The sequence below is a fragment of the Dendropsophus ebraccatus genome, chromosome 12, assembly GCF_027789765.1.
Source record: "Dendropsophus ebraccatus isolate aDenEbr1 chromosome 12, aDenEbr1.pat, whole genome shotgun sequence".
NCBI classification, from domain to species: Eukaryota; Metazoa; Chordata; class Amphibia; order Anura; family Hylidae; genus Dendropsophus; species Dendropsophus ebraccatus.
The window spans coordinates 92537773-92563118 of record NC_091465.1 but is presented as its reverse complement, the minus strand read 5'-3'; the positions used below and the strand labels follow the sequence as shown (position 1 = coordinate 92563118).

The 25346-nt window shown below is 48.4% G+C and overlaps 1 protein-coding gene across 1 annotated transcript in view; it reads left to right on the top strand.

The window, feature by feature from the left end:
• Positions 1–920: 920 nt before the first annotated feature.
• Positions 921–25346, top strand: part of LOC138768859 (IgGFc-binding protein-like) — a 68999-nt gene continuing 44573 nt past the window's right edge. The window contains exon 1 of the mRNA XM_069946826.1: positions 921–986. Coding sequence (XP_069802927.1) covers positions 944–986 — 43 coding nt within the window. The 5' untranslated portion in view covers positions 921–943. The remainder of the gene's footprint in view (positions 987–25346) is intronic.

Below are 25346 nucleotides of genomic sequence, written 5' to 3'. Positions count from 1 at the left end.
CCAGCTGTGCTGAAAATCTTCCGTGCTGACGGCTCATTCCAACTTTACCAATCACCGTAAGAAGCCTGGGCTTTCCTGGACTCGCTCAAGGAACCGGCCGCGTCGCCAGCAGACAAGACAAAGCGGCGCAGAACAGACTCACCACCGTCAGAACAAGCACCGGACATGGAGGTCGCGACCTGAGAACACTATGCCTGGGGAAGGCAACTTCTTTAGATCCGCGTATTACTGATAGGTGGTATGGCACGAGCCATCATATATGTCACTCCTCTACTGTTACCTGATCTGTTTCAGAACCTCCCCTCCACATCTCCCCGCGAAATACCTCATTCCCTCTCACTTCTTTGCCCCCTCTCCTGCCATTTATACCTCTGATACCGCCGTATCTCTTTCCTAATACTGCAACCTTCCTTTTCTTTTTTTTTTCTTATGAGCTCTTCTGTTTCTAAGTAAGATAACGCTCATAGGGAGCTTAACCCCTTATTTCTTTTTCCGCTGCCGCCCTGATTATTACGCATATTTTGACACCATGCTGCTTCCTGTGAGGGAGTTACTCCACTCATATTCTGAGTGGGGTTCCCTCGCGGAAAGCAGCGTATGGAAGACACCACCATAACGCCTTAGGGGCAAGAGTAGGGGTGGATAACGGCCTAGGTTAGATACATACATGTTGTAACACCTAGCGGCACGGGTTTAGCGAGACCCCATTTACGTTTAGTGTGAAAAAAGTGAAGTCCACTATGTGCTGGGATTCGCATGGGTGGAAATTTAGTTTTCTGTTACTTGTTTTTCTATTGTTCAGTTGTAACCTGTTCTTTGTTTTGCCCTGTGTAGAAATGAACCCAAAAATGATATCTGTAAGGACGAAGTTGAGTGAGGCCGACCGACAAATCAGATCGATACCGCCTGTGATCCGGGACACACAGCGTTTTCAAAATCGGGTATGAAAATCACATCATGGAATGTGCATGGGTTACGATCTCCCAGTAAGTGATCGTTAGTACACCTAAAAAAACTAAGATCAGATGTGGCTCTATTAGAAGAGACGCATCTAACTAAAGCTGATTTTTTTAGACTAAAAAAATGGTGGGTAGGTGAAGTCCTGGGATCCCCGGCGGTAGATGGTAAAGGTGGGGTGATCATCTTACTGCATAAACAGCTAGAGGATGATCAAGGCAGGTTGATCCGTATCTTACTAGACTCCCCGGCGGGGCGCCTATCACTATACAACGCATACGCCCCCAATACCAAACAGACACCCTTCTCAGTAGTCTCAGTGGCAGAGGATAGGAAAAGAACCACTCCCGTAAGCTATATAGGAGGGACGGAAAAGACCCTGGCGCATTTTCTTGAGATAACTGGGCTGCAGGATACATGGAGATATCTGTCACCAGAAGGAAGGGAGTACTCACATTACTCCCATTCCAATTTGTCATGGTCCAGGACAGACTACACCTTGGTGTCACAACCTCTTCTCAGTAGAGTCGATAAAGCTGACATCCATGACCTGGTTATTTCAGACCATGCGCCAATCAGTCTACTTCTTAAAGAATCGTTCCCGAAAGGAACCGACATTATCTGGCGATACCCCGCATATTTGGCGGCAGATGAGGACTTCCGTCAACTACTAAAACATTGGTGGATGGAATTCACCCTCAACAATCCTAAACAAGACTGTTCCCCAGTCACACACTGGGAGACTGCGAAAGCTGTCATTAGAGGGAAGATAATAGCTCACGCAGACTCACTGAAAAAGAAAGTTAAACAATCATATCACACACTTACCCAGTCCCTAAGGAAAGCTTACACCCACTTCCTAGCTAATCCTACCGAACAGAATAAACTGGGATGGGCGGCGGCGAGGAAGAGCTTTGAGGTGGCACAAAAAAGGGCTAGACGGTATCACCAGAGACCAACAATTAGCCAAATTATACAGTTTTGGGAATAAGTCAGGGTCATTGCTAGCAAATTTAGCAAGAGGGCAAAGGAAATGGTCGCATATTAAAAAGTTAGTAGATAAGGCAGGAGTATTACATAAGAACCCGGAAAAGATCTCGGACATCTTGCAACAATATTATAGAGATCTTTATACACAAGCACCTCTCCAGACGGAGGAAGGCAAAAAGTTTTTACAGGGCCTTTCCTTACCCCGTCTAGACGAAGAAACACTGAACGCCCTGAATGCCCCCATAACAGTGGAGGAACTCACCTCAGTCATTAAAGCACTCCCAAACCACAAGGCGCCTGGCCCCGACGGCTACACAGGCGAATTTTATAAAGCCCTGGTCTTAGATGTAGCCCCCTCACTACTAGATACTTATAACTCTATCATAACGAATAAGACAATGATGCCAACGGGTAATGTGGCACTGATCAAAGTAATCTACAAACAACGCAGAGACCCCACCCATCCTGGCTCCTACCGCCCGATCTCATTGATCAATGTTGACCTAAAAATCCTCTCTAAATTGATGGCGAACTGCTTGGCCCTAGTGCTTCCTGATCTGATATGCCAACATCAAGTGGGCTTTATTAAAGGCCGCTCGGCCGTTACAAACATACGGACGGTGCTATCGGTCCAAGACGAAGTCATGAAGAGGAGATACTCCAGCCACTCCCCAGCCCTGTTGGCAATCGACGCGGAGAAGGCGTTTGATAACGTCAGCTGGGGATGGCTGGAGTTGTCCCTTGACAAATTTGGTATCGTAGGTCCTTTTCGTGACTTCCTCAAAACAATTTATACAAATCCAACAGCCAGAGTACACACTCCAGGATTTTTATCAGCCATCTTCCCCCTCCAAAAAGGGACGAGACAGGGCTGCCCCTGTCTCCCCTCCTATTTAATTTAGCCATGGAACCTATAGCCCAACACCTTATTACTTCTGATACCTTCCAGGGCATACGTGTGGGAGCCAGGGAGGTGAAGGTCGCCTGCTTTGCCAACGATCTTCTTCTATTCCTTGAACACCCAGAACGCCACACTGAGAAAATACTCAAAACCTTAGAATATTATGGGACGTTCAGAGGTTACAAAATAAATGCAAGCAAGTGCCAACTACTATACTTATCCCCACACTCTGCTTACCATCGCTCACCTCTGCTGCACTCCATTACCTGTAATACATTAGTTTACTTGGGAATAAAGATTGGCAAGACCCCGAGTTCCATCTATAACTTAAATTATCCCCCCCTCATCAGAAAAGTTGAATTAGAACTACAGAGATGGATGACCCTCCCATTGTCCCTCTTAGGTAGGATACATCTCATTAAAATGATGAGCTTCCCAAAACTCTTATATCCAATCCAAACTATACCGATGTTGATAAAACACATAGACATAAATAAAATTACCGCTCTCTTTAACGGTTTTGTATGGCAAAAAAAGAAAGTGAGAATAGCATACTCCACTCTTTGCTTGCCAAAAGTAGATGCGGGAACACAACTCCCGAACGTGCGACTATATAACCTGGCAGCACCGATGAGACATGCCAGGGACTGGATCTTCAGTACCAGCCATTTCTCAAATCTGCTGCTAGAATCTGAACTGGCCGCCCCATGGGCCCTCACTGCGCTTTTACATATGAAATACACAGAGATGCCTCCTCCCCTCAGGGCCAATGTATTGTTCAGAGACAAGGTGGCAGCCTGGAAGCATACCCGAAAACTATACCGCCTACCTTTCTCCCTGTCAAAGTTCTTCCCTCTATGGCACAACCCGACTTTCCCACAAGGTCACCAAAACTCCCTTTTCACATATTGGAAAGTACACAATATAAATTCCTTGGCAGACTTGCTAAATACTGAGACAGGTACATACCGCACCTGGGAAGAAATATCCACCACTTATGGCCTGCCCCCGACACAGAAACTACAATATATGCAAATTCTTAGCTTCTGTAAAGTGAGAGTTAAATTACTCCCTATAGCAGAAAAACCTGGTAACTTTGACCACCTGATGACACCCACGACTACCAATCTCTCACTGTCACAATTGTACCACCTGCTGTTAGAAGAACAATCACAAGGTTTGTCTGACAAGGTCTTGGGTCGCTGGACGGGCGACATCTCAGAGGAAGATCTAAGAACCAAGCTGTTAAAGGGTCTGACACTTGTCCGATCAGCTACACAAATGAGCGTCTAAGAGAAACGCACCTGAGAATACTCCACAGGGCAATTTATACATTTAATTTCCAACGCAAAACGCCATCAGAATCCTATCTGCAACATTGCCCTAAATGTAAAACCCCAGCCACTACTCTATTTCATGGCCTGTGGACCTGCCCAGCGACCCAGACCTATTGGGGTCACATACGAGACCTAATCTCCACCATATGGGGTAAAACACTCTCATTATGCCCACTAGGCTTCCTGTTTCATTATCTCCAGGAAGACCCCACAGCTGAAAGCAATACGGTTATCGCCACCAAGGGTATACATCTACTGCTCTTAATAGCAGTCAAGAACATTTTGCAACACTGGTTAGACGACTCCCTCCCCTCTATAGCAGAAACTATTAAGACATTTAAAGACACACTACACTGGGAACTATTACACGTCCTTAAGACGAAGGAACAATCAACAAAAAACTTTATCCTAAAGTGGCGCAAGTTCATAGAACACGTTCTCAATGTAGAGGAGAGGAATAACATCATGGAGCATTTTAGGCTCACTGGTTGGTACTGTACAGAGGACCTCAAGGGTACATTGGGTGTGTTGAAGGTGTTAAGTTCTTCCTCAGGTTTGGTCTACCAACGCTAGGATCAACAGTCGGTCGGTCTCACTCACTCGTCCATTTCTGTTCCGTATACTACATCCTCTACTAGGACCTCTACCATTTTGGTAGGTATACTGTATAGTTTCTATGTTTGAGACTTGTACTCCTGCTGGATGCCTCCTCAGACAATCGCATTTGTTCCAGGGCCAGTTCCTCTTTTAGAGTTTGTTTTATTGTGTCGTTTTTTTTTTTTTTTGTTTTTTTTTTTGGATTAACCTAGCTCTTGCCAAATTTTAGGCGACAGTTATCTAAGGGAACTGATTCCTCAACGCTCATGTGCATGACTTATGGCCTGCTGAGCATGACCCGTTAACAAGTCTCGGACGCTAGGAATACTTCTGGAAGGCAATACCCTAGAAGGCGACTACCAGAAATGATCAGACTTGCTTAGGACATTATACCTCGGCTTGGCAATCATTGTATATAATGTTATGAAACAACGAAGTGTTTCTGTATCAGTATTTGTGTCGTCTTAAGCCATGTACATGCTCTTGTTTTCTGTAAAATATCTCTTTTCTGAACGCTAGTGAAATAAAAAATTTTCTTGAAAAAAAAAAAAAAACTGCACTGAGGTAGACCTCGCCGTCTGGACACTGAAACTTGCAGCCACATAAATCTCCTGTTGCGCAGACCCAGGCCAGGTCGTCCTGCCACGGTGCCTCAGGTCTCCTGATCACTGAGCGGGGGCCAGGCCGATCCCCGGAGGGGCGGCAGGAACCCATGGGAATGCTGCTGGAGAATCTTCCACTTCCCCCTCATCCCTGATGCAGTCTTCCAGACTGTCTGCGCTGAAGGCATGGCTGGCATCACCCTCCCTGCTGCTGTCTTCCACCTCACCGCTCACTGACTCGTTGTCCAGACTCCGGCCCCCGAGGAGCGGGGCCGCCACCACCCACACCTGGTAGGGCCGGGCATACCCACCAGCAGCCGCTCTCCTCCCAGCTGACTCTGGCTGAGTGGATTGTGGATTATACTCTGTGGACTCTGGCTGAGTGGATTATACTCTGTGGACGCTGGCTGAGTGGATTATACTCTGTGGACTCTGGCTGAGTGGATTATACTCTGTTGTCTCTGGCTGAGTGGATTATACTCTGTGGACGCTGGCTGAGTGGATTATACTCTGTGGACGCTGGCTGAGTGGATTATACTCTGTGGACTCTGGCTGAGTGGATTATACTCTGTGGACTCTGGCTGAGTGGATTATACTCTGTGGACGCTGGCTGAGTGGATTATACTCTGTTGTCTCTGGCTGAGTGGATTATACTCTGTTATACCACCGGCGCCCGCTAGGGGCGCCCCGGAACGCCTTGCCTCTGTATACCATCCTTATTGCAATAAACCTGGCTAAGATTATACTCTGTGGACTCTGGCTGAGTGGATTATACTCTGTGGACTCTGGCTGAGTGGATTATACTCTGTGGACTCTGGCTGAGTGGATTATACTCTGTGGACGCTGGCTGAGTGGATTATACTCTGTGGACTCTGGCTGAGTGGATTATACTCTGTGGACTCTGGCTGAGTGGATTATACTCTGTGGACGCTGGCTGAGTGGATTATACTCTGTGGACTCTGGCTGAGTGGATTATACTCTGTGGACTCTGGCTGAGTGGATTATACTCTGTGGACGCTGGCTGAGTGGATTATACTCTGTGGACTCTGGCTGAGTGGATTATACTCTGGCTGAGTGGATTATACTCTGTGGACGCTGGCTGAGTGGATTATACTCTGTGGACGCTGGCTGAGTGGATTATATTCTGTTGTCTCTGGCTGAGTGGATTATACTCTGTGGACGCTGGCTGAGTGGATTATACTCTGTGGACGCTGGCTGAGTGGATCATACTCTGTGGACGCTGGCTGAGTGGATTATACTCTGTGGACTCTGGCTGAGTGGATTATACTCTGTGGACTCTGGCTGAGTGGATTATACTCTGTGGACGCTGGCTGAGTGGATTATACTCTGTGGACTCTGGCTGAGTGGATTATACTCTGTGGACGCTGGCTGAGTGGATTATACTCTGTGGACGCTGGCTGAGTGGATTATACTCTGTGGACTCTGGCTGAGTGGATTATACTCTGTGGACGCTGGCTGAGTGGATTATACTCTGTGGACGCTGGCTGAGTGGATTATACTCTGTGGACGCTGGCTGAGTGGATTATACTCTGTGGACGCTGGCTGAGTGGATTATACTCTGTGGACGCTGGCTGAGTGGATTATACTCTGTGGACTCTGGCTGAGTGGATTATACTCTGTGGACTCTGGCTGAGTGGATTATACTCTGTGGACTCTGGCTGAGTGGATTATACTCTGTGGACGCTGGCTGAGTGGATTATACTCTGTGGACGCTGGCTGAGTGGATTATACTCTGTGGACGCTGGCTGAGTGGATTATACTCTGTGGACGCTGGCTGAGTGGATTATACTCTGTGGACGCTGGCTGAGTGGATTATACTCTGTGGATGCTGGCTGAGTGGATTATACTCTGTGGACGCTGGCTGAGTGGATTATACTCTGTGGACGCTGGCTGAGTGGATTATACTCTGTGGATGCTGGCTGAGTGGATTATACTCTGTGGACGCTGGCTGAGTGGATTATACTCTGTGGACTGCTGGCTGAGTGGATTATACTCTGTGGACGCTGGCTGAGTGGATTATACTCTGTGGACGCTGGCTGAGTGGATTATACTCTGTGGATGCTGGCTGAGTGGATTATACTCTGTGGACGCTGGCTGAGTGGATTATACTCTGTGGATGCTGGCTGAGTGGATTATACTCTGTGGACGCTGGCTGAGTGGATTATACTCTGTGGACTCTGGCTGAGTGGATTATACTCTGGCTGAGTGGATTATACTCTGTGGATGCTGGCTGAGTGGATTATACTCTGTGGACGCTGGCTGAGTGGATTATATTCTGTTGTCTCTGGCTGAGTGGATTATACTCTGTGGACGCTGGCTGAGTGGATTATACTCTGTGGACGCTGGCTGAGTGGATTATACTCTGTGGACGCTGGCTGAGTGGATTATACTCTGTGGACGCTGGCTGAGTGGATTATACTCTGTGGACTCTGGCTGAGTGGATTATACTCTGTGGACGCTGGCTGAGTGGATTATACTCTGTGGACTCTGGCTGAGTGGATTATACTCTGTGGACTCTGGCTGAGTGGATTATACTCTGTGGACGCTGGCTGAGTGGATTATACTCTGTGGACGCTGGCTGAGTGGATTATACTCTGTGGACGCTGGCTGAGTGGATTATACTCTGTGGACTCTGGCTGAGTGGATTATACTCTGTGGACTCTGGCTGAGTGGATTATACTCTGTGGACTCTGGCTGAGTGGATTATACTCTGTGGACTCTGGCTGAGTGGATTATACTCTGTGGACTCTGGCTGAGTGGATTATACTCTGTGGACGCTGGCTGAGTGGATTATACTCTGTGGACGCTGGCTGAGTGGATTATACTCTGTGGACGCTGGCTGAGTGGATTATACTCTGTGGACGCTGGCTGAGTGGATTATACTCTGTTGTCTTTGGCTGAGTGGATTATACTCTGTGGACTCTGGCTGAGTGGATTATACTCTGTGGACGCTGGCTGAGTGGATTATACTCTGTGGACGCTGGCTGAGTGGATTATACTCTGTGGACGCTGGCTGAGTGGATTATACTCTGTTGTCTTTGGCTGAGTGGATTATACTCTGTGGATGCTGGCTGAGTGGATTATACTCTGTTGTCTTTGGCTGAGTGGAATATACTCTGTGGACGCTGGCTGAGTGGATTATACTCTGTGGACGCTGGCTGAGTGGATTATACTCTGTGGACGCTGGCTGAGTGGATTATACTCTGTGGACGCTGGCTGAGTGGATTATACTCTGTGGATGCTGGCTGAGTGGATTATACTCTGTGGACTCTGGCTGAGTGGAATATACGATGTGGACTCTGGCTGAGTGGATTATACTCTGTGGACTCTGGCTGAGTGGATTATACTCTGTGGACGCTGGCTGAGTGGATTATACTCTGTGGACGCTGGCTGAGTGGATTATACTCTGTGGACGCTGGCTGAGTGGATTATACTCTGTTGTCTTTGGCTGAGTGGATTATACTCTGTGGATGCTGGCTGAGTGGATTATACTCTGTTGTCTTTGGCTGAGTGGAATATACTCTGTGGACGCTGGCTGAGTGGATTATACTCTGTGGACGCTGGCTGAGTGGATTATACTCTGTGGATGCTGGCTGAGTGGATTATACTCTGTGGACGCTGGCTGAGTGGATTATACTCTGTGGATGCTGGCTGAGTGGATTATACTCTGTGGACTCTGGCTGAGTGGAATATACGATGTGGACTCTGGCTGAGTGGATTATACTCTGTGGACTCTGGCTGAGTGGATTATACTCTGTGGACTCTGGCTGAGTGGATTATACTCTGTGGACGCTGGCTGAGTGGATCACCTGGTCTATAAGCATCTAGGAGGGAGATCTTTACCCTGCCTCTCCCCCACAGTGCAGGAAGTCCTATATCTTAGCGGTGATACTTTGACCTTCCCCTTTAGATGTTCTGTATACGCTCTCCGAGCTCTGCTGCTGCCTTTTTTGTCATATCCTTAGCAGATTGTTTGGCCAATGTGGATCGCTTATCCGGTTTGTACTGAGCGCACTCCTATGTGGATATTCAGGTGAACAGAGATGCTTATACAATTTTAGCTAACGTGGACTGACGTGGGTGATACTACATGGACGATATGACGTGGGTTATATGATGTGGGTGATACGACGCGAGCGATACAACGTGGGTGATACGAAGTGTATGATACTACATGGGTGATATGATGTGAGTGATGCAACGTGGGTAATGCGGCGTGGGTGATACGACGTGGGTAATGCGACGTGGGAGATATGACATTGGTGATACTACATGGGTGATATGATGTAAGTGATGCAAAGTGGGTAAGACGACGTGGGTAATGTGTTGCAGGCAATAGGGCGCGGGTGATGCGACGCAGGTGATATGACATGGGTGATATGATGTGAGTGATGCGATGTGGGTGATACTACGTGGGTGATATGATGTGAGTGATGCGACGTGGGTGATATGACGTGGGTAATGCGACGTGGGTGATACTACATGGGTGATATGATGTGAGTGATGCGATGTGGGTGATACTACGTGGGTGATATGATGTGAGTGATGCGACGTGGGTGATATGACGTGGGTAATGCGACGTGGGTGATACTACATGGGTGATATGATGTGAGTGATGCCATGTGGGTGATATGACGTGGGTAATGAGACGTGGGTGATACTACATTGGTGATATGACGTGAGTAATGCGACGTGGGTGATACTACATGGGTGATATGATGTGAGTGATGCGATGTGGGTAATATGACGTGGGTAATGCGACATGGGTGATATGACGTGGGTGATACTACATGGGTGATATGATGTGAGTGATGCAATGTGGGTGATATGACGTGAGTAATACGACGTGGGTGATATGACATGGGTGATATGATGTGAGTGATACGACGTGGGTGATATGACATGAGTAATGCGATGTGGGTGATACTACATGGGTGATATGATGTGAGTGATGCGATGTGGGTGATACTACGTGGGTGATATGATGTGAGTGATGCGACGTGGGTGATACTACATGGGTGATATGATGTGAGTGATGCGATGTGGGTGATACGACATGGGTTCTAAGCCTTTCACCAAGATACACCAGGTGTATCACTACCAACACCTATATCTGTTGTTATGAATTGGATGAGCACTCTCCTATTTCTCTTTTGCATCCTTGTAACATTTGTTTCTATCCCACCAGTCTGATAAGACGGAACACTACAATCCTCCCATATAATATATGGTCATATCTGGTATAATACTTATAGAGAAGAAGAAACACAGAATGTGGACTAAGCATATCCCATTATAAGCCAAACTAATACAGACCCCAGACCAGACCCCATCAACTAATACAGACCCCAGACCAGACCCCCATCAACTAATACAGACCCCAGACCAGACCCCCATCAACTAATACAGACCCCAGACCAGACCCCCATCAACTAATACAGACCCCAGACCAAATATACATCAACTAATACAGACCCCAGACCAGACCTCCATCAACTAATACAGACCCCAGACCAGACCTTCATCAACTAATACAGACCTCCATCAACTAATACAGACCCCAGACCAGACCCCCATCAACTAATACAGATCCCAGACCAGACCCCATCAACTAATACAGACCCCAGACCAGACCCCCATCAACTAATACAGACCCCCATCAACTAATACAGACCCCAGACCAGACCCCATCAACTAATACAGACCCCAGACCAGATATCCATCAACTAATACAGACCCCAGACCAGACCTTCATCAACTAATACAGACCCCAGACCAGACCCCATCAACTAATACAGACCCCAGACCAGATATCCATCAACTAATACAGACCCCAGACCAGACCTTCATCAACTAATACAGACCCCAGACCAGACCTCCATCAACTAATACAGACCCCAGACCAGACCTTCATCAACTAATACAGACCCCAGACCAGACCTCCATCAACTAATACAGACCCCAGACCAGACCTCCATCAACTAATACAGACCCCAGACCAGACCTCCATCAACTAATACAGACCCCCATCAACTAATACAGACCCCAGACCAGACCCCCATCAACTAATACAGACCCCAAACCCCCATCAACTAATACAGACCCCAGACCAGACCCCATCAACTAATACAGACCCCAGACCAGATATCCATCAACTAATACAGACCCCAGACCAGACCTTCATCAACTAATACAGACCCCAGACCAGACCCCCATCAACTAATACAGACCCCAGACCAGACCTCCATCAACTAATACAGACCCGACCCCCATCAACGAATACAGACCCCAGACCCCCATCAACTAATACAGACCCCAGACCACATATCCATCAACAAATACAGACTCCCATCAACTAATACAGACCCCAGACCAGATATCCATCAACTAATACAGACCCCAGACCAGACCTCCATCAACTAATACAGACCTCAGACCAGATATCCATCAACTAATACAGACCCCAGACCAGACCTCTATCAACTAATACAGACCCCAGACATGACCCCCATCAACTAATATAGACCCCCATCAACTAATGCAGACCCCAGACCAGACCTCCATCAACTAATACAGACCCCAGACATGACCCCCATCAACTAATATAGACCCCCATCAACTAATACAGACCCCAGACCCCATCAACTAATACAGACTCCCATCAACTAATACAGACCCCAGACCAGATATCCATCAACTAATACAGACCCCAGACCAGACCTCCATCAACTAATACAGACCTCAGACCAGACCCCCATCAACTAATACAGACCCCAGACATGACCCCCATCAACTAATATAGACCCCCATCAACTAATGCAGACCCCAGACCAGACCCCCATCAACTAATACAGACCCCAGACCAGACCCCCATCAACTAATACAGACCCCAGACCAGACCCCCAACAACTAATACAGACCCCAGACATGACCCCCATCAACTAATATAGACCCCCATCAACTAATACAGACCCCAGACCAGATATCCATCAACTAATACAGACCCCAGACCAGACCCCCATCAACTAATACAGACCCCAGACCAGACTACCATCAAGTAATACAGACCCCAGACCAGACCCCATCAACTAATACAGACCCCAGACCAGATATCCATCAACTAATACAGACCCCAGACCAGACCTTCATCAACTAATACAGACCCCAGACCAGACCTCCATCAACTAATACAGACCCCAGACCAGACCTTCATCAACTAATACAGACCCCAGACCAGACCTCCATCAACTAATACAGACCCCAGACCAGACCTCCATCAACTAATACAGACCCCAGACCAGACCTCCATCAACTAATACAGACCCCCATCAACTAATACAGACCCCTGACCAGACCCCCATCAACTAATACAGACCCCAGACCAGACCTCCATCAACTAATACAGACCCCAGACCAGACCTTCATCAACTAATACAGACCCCAGACCAGACCTCCATCAACTAATACAGACCCCAGACCAGACCTCCATCAACTAATACAGACCCCAGACCAGACCTCCATCAACTAATACAGACCCCAGACCAGACCTCCATCAATACAGACCCCAGACCCCCATCAACTAATACAGACCCCAGACCAGACCCCCATCAACTAATACAGACCCCAGACCAGACCTCCATCAACTAATACAGACCCCAGACCAGACCTCCATCAACTAATACAGACCCCAGACCAGACCTCCATCAACTAATACAGACACCAGACCTTCATCAACTAATACAGACCCCAGACCAGACCTCCATCAATACAGACCCCAGACCCCCATCAACTAATACAGACCCCAGACCAGACCCCCATCAACTAATACAGACCCCAGACCAGACCTCCATCAACTAATACAGACCCCAGACCAGACCTCCATCAACTAATACAGACCCCAGACCAGACCCCCATCAACTAATACAGACCCCAGACCAGATATCCAACAACTAATACAGACCCCAGACCAGACCTCCATCAACTAATACAGACCCCAGACCAGATATCCATCAACTAATACAGACCCCAGACCCCTATCAACTAATACAGACCCCAGACCAGACCTCCATCAACTAATACAGACCCCAGACTCCCATCAACTAATACAGACCCCAGACCCCCATCAACTAATACAGACCCCAGACTAGACCTCCATCAACTAATACAGACCCCATACCAGACCTCCATCAACTAATACAGATCCCAGACCAAATATACATCAACTAATACAGACCCCAGACCAGACCCCCATCAACTAATACAGACCCCAGACCAGACCTCCATCAACTAATACAGACCCCCATCAACTAATACAGACCCGACCCCCATCAACTAATACAGACCCCAGACCCCAGACCCCATCAACAAATACAGACTCCCATCAACTAATACAGACCCCAGACCAGATATCCATCAACTAATACAGACCCCAGACCAGACCCCCATCAACTAATTCAGACCCCAGACCCCCATCAACTACAGTAATACAGACCCCCATAAACTAATACAGACCCAAGTCCAGACCCTCAACAACTAATACAGACCCCAGACCAGATCTCCATCAACTAATACAGACCCCAGACCAGATCTCCATCAACTAATACAGACCCCAGACCAGACCCCCATCAACTAATACAGACCCCAGACCAGATCTCCATCAACTAATACAGACCCCAGACCAGACCCCCATCAACTAATACAGACCCCAGACCAGACCTCCATCAACTAATACAGACCCCAGACCAGATATCCATCAACTAATACAGACCCCAGACCAGACCCCCATCAACTAATACAGACCCGACCCCCATCAACTAATACAGACCCCAGACCCCCATCAACTAATATAGACCCCAGACCACATATCCATCAACAAATACAGACTCCCATCAACTAATACAGACCCCAGACCAGACCTCCATCAACTAATACAGACCTCAGACCAGACCTCTATCAACTAATACAGACCCCAGACATGACCCCCATCAACTAATATAGACCCCCATCAACTAATGCAGACCCCAGACCAGACCTCCATCAACTAATACAGACCCCAGACATGACCCCCATCAACTAATATAGACCCCCATCAACTAATACAGACCCCAGACCCCATCAACTAATACAGACTCCCATCAACTAATACAGACCCCAGACCAGACCCCCATCAACTAATACAGACCCCAGACCAGATATCCAACAACTAATACAGACCCCAGACCAGACCTCCATCAACTAATACAGACCCCAGACCAGATATCCATCAACTAATACAGACCCCAGACCCCCATCAACTAATACAGACCCCAGACCAGACCTCCATCAACTAATACAGACCCCAGACTCCCATCAACTAATACAGACCCCAGACCCCCATCAACTAATACAGACCCCAGACTAGACCTCCATCAACTAATACAGACCCCAGACCAGACCCCCATCAACTAATACAGACCCCAGACCAGACCTCCATTAACTAATACAGACCCCAGACCAGACCTCCATCAACTAATACAGATCCCAGACCAAATATACATCAACTAATACAGACCCCAGACCCCCATCAACTAATACAGACCCCAGACCAGACCTCCATCAACTAATACAGACCCCCATCAACTAATACAGACCCGACCCCCATCAACTAATACAGACCCCTGACCCCATCAACTAATACAGACCCCCATCAACTAATACAGACCCCAGACCACATATCAATCAACAAATACAGACTCCCATCAACTAATACAGACCCCAGACCAGATATCCAGCAACTAATACAGACCCCAGACCACACCTCTATCAACTAATACAGACCCCAGACATGACCCCTATCAACTAATATAGACCCCAGACCAGACCCCCATTAACTAAAACAGACCCCAGACCCCCATCAACAGATACAGACCCCAGACCAGATATCCATCAACTAATACAGACCCCAGACCAGACCCCCATCAACTAATACAGACCCCAGACCCCCATCAACTACAGTAATACAGACCCCCATAAACTAATACAGACCCAAGTCCAGACCCTCAACAACTAATACAGACACCAGACCAGACGCCCATCAACTAATACAGACCCCAGACCAGATCTCCATCAACTAATACAGACCCCAGACCAGATCTCCATCAACTAATACAGACCCCAGACCAGACCCCCATCAACTAATACAGACCCCAGACCAGATCTCCATCAACTAATACAGACCCCAGACCAGACCCCCATCAACTAATACAGACCCCAGACCAGACCTCCATCAACTAATACAGACCCGACCCCCATCAACTAATACAGACCCCAGACCACATATCCATCAACAAATACAGACCTCCATCAACTAATACAGACCTCAGACCAGACCTCTATCAACTAATATAGACCCCAGACCCCATCAACTAATACAGACTCCCATCAACTAATACAGACCCCAGACCAGATATCCATCAACTAATACAGACCCCAGACCAGACCTCCATCAACTAATACAGACCTCAGACCAGACCCCCATCAACTAATACAGACCCCAGACATGACCCCCATCAACTAATATAGACCCCCATCAACTAATGCAGACCCCAGACCAGACCCCCATCAACTAATACAGACCCCAGACCAGACCCCCATCAACTAATGCAGACCCCAGACCAGACCCCCAACAACTAATACAGACCCCAGACATGACCCCCATCAACTAATATAGACCCCCATCAACTAATACAGACCCCAGACCAGATATCCATCAACTAATACAGACCCCAGACCAGACCCCCATCAACTAATACAGACCCCAGACCAGACTACCATCAAGTAATACAGACCCCAGACCAGACCCCATCAACTAATACAGACCCCAGACCAGATATCCATCAACTAATACAGACCCCAGACCAGATATCCATCAACTAATACAGACCCCAGACCAGACCTTCATCAACTAATACAGACCCCAGACCAGACCTCCATCAACTAATACAGACCCCAGACCAGACCTCCATCAACTAATACAGACCCCAGACCAGACCTCCATCAACTAATACAGACCCCCATCAACTAATACAGACCCCTGACCAGACCCCCATCAACTAATACAGACCCCAGACCAGACCTCCATCAACTAATACAGACCCCAGACCAGACCTTCATCAACTAATACAGACCCCAGACCAGACCTCCATCAACTAATACAGACCCCAGACCAGACCTCCATCAACTAATACAGACCCCAGACCAGACCTTCATCAACTAATACAGACCCCAGACCAGACCTCCATCAATACAGACCCCAGACCCCCATCAACTAATACAGACCCCAGACCAGACCCCCATCAACTAATACAGACCCCAGACCAGACCTCCATCAACTAATACAGACCCCAGACCAGACCTCCATCAACTAATACAGACCCCAGACCAGACCTCCATCAACTAATACAGACACCAGACCTTCATCAACTAATACAGACCCCAGACCAGACCTCCATCAATACAGACCCCAGACCCCCATCAACTAATACAGACCCCAGACCAGACCCCCATCAACTAATACAGACCCCAGACCAGACCTCCATCAACTAATACAGACCCCAGACCAGACCTCCATCAACTAATACAGACCCCAGACCAGACCCCCATCAACTAATACAGACCCCAGACCAGATATCCAACAACTAATACAGACCCCAGACCAGACCTCCATCAACTAATACAGACCCCAGACCAGATATCCATCAACTAATACAGACGCCAGACCCCTATCAACTAATACAGACCCCAGACCAGACCTCCATCAACTAATACAGACCCCAGACTCCCATCAACTAATACAGACCCCAGACCCCCATCAACTAATACAGACCCCAGACTAGACCTCCATCAACTAATACAGACCCCATACCAGACCTCCATCAACTAATACAGATCCCAGACCAGACCTCCATCAACTAATACAGACCCCAGACCAGACCTCCATCAACTAATACAGACCCCCATCAACTAATACAGACCCGACCCCCATCAACTAATACAGACCCCAGACCCCATCAACTAATACAGACCCCCATCAACTAATACAGACCCCAGACCACATATCCATCAACAAATACAGACTCCCATCAACTAATACAGACCCCAGACCAGATATCCATCAACTAATACAGACCCCAGACCAGACCCCCATCAACTAATTCAGACCCCAGACCCCCATCAACTACAGTAATACAGACCCCCATAAACTAATACAGACCCAAGTCCAGACCCTCAACAACTAATACAGACCCCAGACCAGATCTCCATCAACTAATACAGACCCCAGACCAGATCTCCATCAACTAATACAGACCCCAGACCAGACCCCCATCAACTAATACAGACCCCAGACCAGATCTCCATCAACTAATACAGACCCCAGACCAGACCCCCATCAACTAATACAGACCCCAGACCAGACCTCCATCAACTAATACAGACCCGACCCCCATCAACTAATACAGACCCCAGACCCCCATCAACTAATACAGACCCCAGACCACATATCCATCAACAAATACAGACTCCCATCAACTAATACAGACCCCAGACCAGACCTCCATCAACTAATACAGACCTCAGACCAGACCTCTATCAACTAATACAGACCCCAGACATGACCCCCATCAACTAATATAGACCCCCATCAACTAATGCAGACCCCAGACCAGACCTCCATCAACTAATACAGACCCCAGACATGACCCCCATCAACTAATATAGACCCCCATCAACTAATACAGACCCCAGACCCCATCAACTAATACAGACTCCCATCAACTAATACAGACCCCAGACCAGACCCCCATCAACTAATACAGACCCCAGACCAGATATCCACCAACTAATACAGACCCCAGACCAGACCTCCATCAACTAATACAGACCCCAGACCAGATATCCATCAACTAATACAGACCCCAGACCCCTATCAACTAATACAGACCCCAGACCAGACCTCCATCAACTAATACAGACCCCAGACCAGACCCCCATCAACTAATACAGACCCCAGACCCCCATCAACTAATACAGACCCCAGACTAGACCTCCATCAACTAATACAGACCCCAGACCAGACCCCCATCAACTAATACAGACCCCAGACCAGACCTCCATCAACTAATACAGACCCCCATCAACTAATACAGACCCGACCCCCATCAACTAATACAGACCCCTGACCCCATCAACTAATACAGACCCCCATCAACTAATACAGACCCCAGACCACATATCCATCAACAAATACAGACTCCCATCAACTAATACAGACCCCAGACCAGATATCCAGCAACTAATACAGACCCCAGACCACACCTCTATCAACTAATACAGACCCCAGACATGACCCCTATCAACTAATATAGACCCCAGACCAGACCCCCATTAACTAAAACAGACCCCAGACCCCCATCAACAGATACAGACCCCAGACCAGATATCCATCAACTAATACAGACCCCAGACCACATATCCATCAACAAATACAGACTCCCATCAACTAATACAGACCCCAGACCAGATATCCATCAACTAATACAGACCCCAGACCAGACCCCCATCAACTAATTCAGACCCCAGACCCCCATCAACTACAGTAATACAGACCCCCATAAACTAATACAGACCCAAGTCCAGACCCTCAACAACTAATACAGACCCCAGACCAGATCTCCATCAACTAATACAGACCCCAGACCAGATCTCCATCAACTAATACAGACCCCAGACCAGACCCCCATCAACTAATACAGACCCCAGACCAGATCTCTGTAACGCCCGGAGTAGTGGATCCACTGGACCGGCACCAGCGATGGCACAAACCTCACCAGGGAGCGGAGTCTAAGGGGCCGCTGGTTTTCACCAGAGCCCGCCGCAAGGCGGGATGGACTTGCTGCGGCAGGCGACCCCCAGGTCGCTACCCCTGGCTTGGTTGCTGGTGTCGGCAGGCGAGGCGTGGCAGGAGATGGCACAGGCAATAGTCTGCAGATGAGAGAGCACGTGACAGGCTGGACACGGGAACAGGTGGAGTGACAGGGGAACAGGAACCAGGAACGGGGACTTGGGACCAGGTAACGGACAGGACTCAGGAACAGGGACTTGGGACCAGGTAACGGACAGGACACAGGAACAACAGGGAGCTGGGCCAAACGCTATGGGAAGCATGTAGAGGCTCCAACCCAGGGGACAGGGCATGCTGGGATTTATAGGGGAGTGATTGGGTGCAACTACCAATTAGGAGCGCACTGCCCCTTTAAATCTGAGACAGCCGGCGCGCGCGCGCCCTAGGAGGCGGGGACGCGCGCGCCGGCCGGCAGAGACCGCGACATGCACGGAGGAGAGGTGAGGCGCCCCAGGGACCGAAGCAGCAGCAGCGCCGGGTCCCTACACAAGGACCCCGGCGGCTGCACGGGACAGGAGGCGGTCGCGGCGGCAACCCGGAACGCGGGAAGCCGCCGCGGCCGTGACAATCTCCATCAACTAATACAGACCCCAGACCAGACCCCCATCAACTAATACAGACCCCAGACCAGACCTCCATCAACTAATACAGACCCGACCCCCATCAACTAATACAGACCCCAGACCCCCATCAACTAATACAGACCCCAGACCACATATCCATCAACAAATACAGACTCCCATCAACTAATACAGACCCCAGACCAGACCTCCATCAACTAATACAGACCTCAGACCAGACCTCTATCAACTAATACAGACCCCAGACATGACCCCCATCAACTAATATAGACCCCCATCAACTAATGCAGACCCCAGACCAGACCTCCATCAACTAATACAGACCCCAGACATGACCCCCATCAACTAATATAGACCCCCATCAACTAATACAGACCCCAGACCCCATCAACTAATACAGACTCCCATCAACTAATACAGACCCCAGACCAGACCCCCATCAACTAATACAGACCCCAGACCAGATATCCAACAACTAATACAGACCCCAGACCAGACCTCCATCAACTAATACAGACCCCAGACCAGATATCCATCAACTAATACAGACCCCAGACCCCTATCAACTAATACAGACCCCAGACCAGACCTCCATCAACTAATACAGACCCCAGACTCCCATCAACTAATACAGACCCCAGACCCCCATCAACTAATACAGACCCCAGACTAGACCTCCATCAACTAATACAGACCCCAGACCAGACCCCCATCAACTAATACAGACCCCAGACCAGACCTCCATCAACTAATACAGACCCCAGACCAGACCTCCATCAACTAATACAGATCCCAGACCAAATATACATCAACTAATACAGACCCCAGACCCCCATCAACTAATACAGACCCCAGACCAGACCTCCATCAACTAATACAGACCCCCATCAACTAATACAGACCCGACCCCCATCAACTAATACAGACCCCTGACCCCATCAACTAATACAGACCCCCATCAACTAATACAGACCCCAGACCACATATCCATCAACAAATACAGACTCCCATCAACTAATACAGACCCCAGACCAGATATCCAGCAACTAATACAGACCCCAGACCACACCTCTATCAACTAATACAGACCCCAGACATGACCCCTATCAACTAATATAGACCCCAGACCAGACCCCCATTAACTAAAACAGACCCCAGACCCCCATCAACAGATACAGACCCCAGACCAGATATCCATCAACTAATACAGACCCCAGACCAGACCCCCATCAACTAATACAGACCCCAGACCCCCATCAACTACAGTAATACAGACCCCCATAAACTAATACAGACCCAAGTCCAGACCCTCAACAACTAATACAGACACCAGACCAGACGCCCATCAACTAATACAGACCCCAGACCAGACCTCCATCAACTAATACAGACCCCAGACCAGATCTCCATCAACTAATACAGACCCCAGACCAGATCTCCATCAACTAATACAGACCCCAGACCAGACCCCCATCAACTAATACAGACCCCAGACCAGATCTCCATCAACTAATACAGACCCCAGACCAGACCCCCATCAACTAATACAGACCCCAGACCAGACCTCCATCAACTAATACAGACCCGACCCCCATCAACTAATACAGACCCCAGACCCAAATCAACTAATACAGACCCCAGACCACATATCCATCAACAAATACAGACTCCCATCAACTAATACAGACCCCAGACCAGACCTCCATCAACTAATACAGACCTCAGACCAGACCTCTATCAACTAATACAGACCCCAGACATGACCCCCATCAACTAATATAGACCCCCATCAACTAATGCAGACCCCAGACCAGACCTCCATCAACTAAAACAGACCCCAGACATGACCCCCATCAACTAATATAGACCCCCATCAACTAATACAGACCCCAGACCCCATCAACTAATACAGACTCCCATCAACTAATACAGACCCCAGACCAGATATCCATCAACTAATACAGACCCCAGACCAGACCTCCATCAACTAATACAGACCTCAGACCAGACCCCCATCAACTAATACAGACCCCAGACATGACCCCCATCAACTAATATAGACCCCCATCAACTAATGCAGACCCCAGACCAGACCCCCATCAACTAATACAGACCCCAGACCAGACCCCCATCAACTAATGCAGACCCCAGACCAGACCCCCAACAACTAATACAGACCCCAGACATGACCCCCATCAACTAATACAGACCCCAGACCAGATATCCATCAACTAATACAGACCCCAGACCAGACCCCCATCAACTAATACAGACCCCAGACCAGACTCCCATCAAGTAATACAGACCCCAGACCAGACCCCCATCAACTAATACAGACCCCAGACCAGACATCCATCAACTAATACAGACCCCAGACCAGACCTCAATCAACTAATACAGACCCGACCCCCATCAACTAATACAGACCCCAGACCCCCATCAACTAATACAGACCCCAGACCCCCATCAACTACAGTAATACAGACCCCCATCAACTAATACAGACCCCAGACCACACCCTCAACAACTAATACAGACACCAGACCAGACCCCCATCAACTAATACAGACCCCCATCAATTAATACAGACCCAGGACCAGACCTCCATCAACTAATACAGACCCCAGACCAGATATCCATCAACTAATACAGACCCCAGACCAGACCCTCAACAACTAATACAGACCCCAGACCAGACCTCCATCAACTAATACAGACCCCCATCAATTAATACAGACCCAGGACCAGACCTCCATCAACTAATACAGACCCCAGACCAGATATCCATCAACTAATACAGACCCCAGACCAGACCCTCAACAACTAATACAGACACCAGACCAGACCCCCATCAACTAATACAGACCCCCATCAACTAATACAGACCCAGGACCAGACCCCCATCAACTAATACAGACCCCAGACCAGACCCCCATCAACTAATACAGACCCCCATCAACTAATACAGACCCCAGACCAGACCTCCATCAACTAATACAGACCCGACCCCCATCAACTAATACAGACCCCAGACTCCCATCAAGTAATACAGACCCCAGACCAGACCCCCATCAACTAATACAGACCCCAGACCAGACATCCATCAACTAATACAGACCCCAGACCAGACCTCAATCAACTAATACAGACCCGACCCCCATCAACTAATACAGACCCCAGACCCCCATCAACTAATACAGACCCCAGACCAGATATCCATCAACTAATACAGACCCCAGACCCCCATCAACTACAGTAATACAGACCCCCATCAACTAATACAGACCCCAGACCAGACCCTCAACAACTAATACAGACACCAGACCAGACCCCCATCAACTAATACAGACCCCCATCAACTAATACAGACCCAGGACCAGACCCCCATCAACTAATACAGACCCCAGACCAGATATCCATCAACTAATACAGACCCCAGACCAGACCCCCATCAACTAATACAGACCCAGGACCAGACCTCCATCAACTAATACAGACCCCAGACCAGATATCCATCAACTAATACAGACCCCTGACCAGACCTCGATCAACTAATACAGACCCCCATCAACTAATACAGACCCAGGACCAGACCCCCATCAACTAATACAGACCCCAGACCAGATATCCATCAACTAATACAGACCCCAGACCAGACCCCCATCAACTAATACAGACCCCAGACCAGACCTCCATCAACTAATAAAGACCCCAGACCAGACCTCCATCAACTAATAAAGACCCCAGACCAGATATCCATCAACTAATACAGACCCCAGACCAGACCCCCATCAACTAATACAGACCCAGGACCAGACCTCCATCAACTAATACAGACCCCAGACCAGATATCCATCAACTAATACAGACCCCAGACCAGACCCCCATCAACTAATACAGACCCCAGACCCCCATCAACTAATACAGACCTCAGACCAGACCCCCATCAACTAATACAGACCCCAGACCCCCATCAACTAATACAGACCCCAGACCAGATATCCATCAACTAATACAGACCCCAGACCAGACCCCCATCAACTAATACAGACCCAGGACCAGACCTCCATCAACTAATACAGACCCCACACCAGATATCCATCAACTAATACAGACCCCAGACCAGACCTCGATCAACTAATATAGACCCCCATCAACTAATACAGACCCCAGACCAGATATCCATCAACTAATACAGACCCCAGACCAGACCCCCATCAACTAATACAGACCCCAGACCAGACCCCCATCAACTAATACAGACCCCAGACCCCCATCAACTAATACAGACCTCAGACCAGACCCCCATCAACTAATACAGACCCCAGACCCCAAACAACTAATACAGACCTCCATCAACTAATACAGACCCCAGACCAGACCCCCATCAACTAATACAGACCCCAGACCCCCATCAACTAATACAGACCTCAGACCAGACCCCCATCAACTAATACAGACCCCAGACCCCCATCAACAAATACAGACCCCAGACCCCAATCAACTACAGTAATACAGACCCCCATCAACTAATACAGACCCCAGACCAGACCCTCAACAACTAATACAGACACCAGACCAGACCTCCATCAACTAATACAGACCCCCAACAACTAATACAGACCCCCATCAACTAATACAGACCCCCATCAACTAATACAGACCCCCATCAACTAATACAGACCCCAGACCCCCATCAACTAATACAGACCCAAGACCAGACTCCCATCAACTAATAAAGACCCCAGACCAGACCTCCATCAACTAATACAGACCCCAGACCAGACCCCCATCAACTAATACAGACCCCAGACCAGACCTCCATCAACTAATAAAGACCCCCATCAACTAATACAGACCCCCATCAACTAAAACAGACCCCCATCAACTAATACAGACCCCCATCAACTAATACAGACCCCAGACCAGACCTCCATCAACTAATACAGACCCCAGACCAGACCCTCATCAACTAATACAGACCCCAGACCCCCATCAATTAATACAGACCCGACCCCCATCAACTAATACAGACCCCAGACCCCATCAACTAATACAGACCCCCATCAACTAATACAGACCCCAGACCACATATCCATCAACAAATACAGACCCCCATCAACTAATACAGACCCCAGACCAGACCCCCATCAACTAATACAGACCCCAGACCAGATATCCAGCAACTAATACAGACCTCAGACCAGACCTCCATCAACTAATACAGACCCCAGACATGACCCTCATCAACTAATATAGACCCCAGACCCCCATCAACTAATGCAGACCCCAGACCAGACCCCCATCAACTAATACAGACCCCAGACCAGACCCCCATCAACTAATACAGACCCCAGACCAGATATCCATCAACTAATACAGACCCAAGACCAGACCCCCAACAACTAATACAGACCCCAG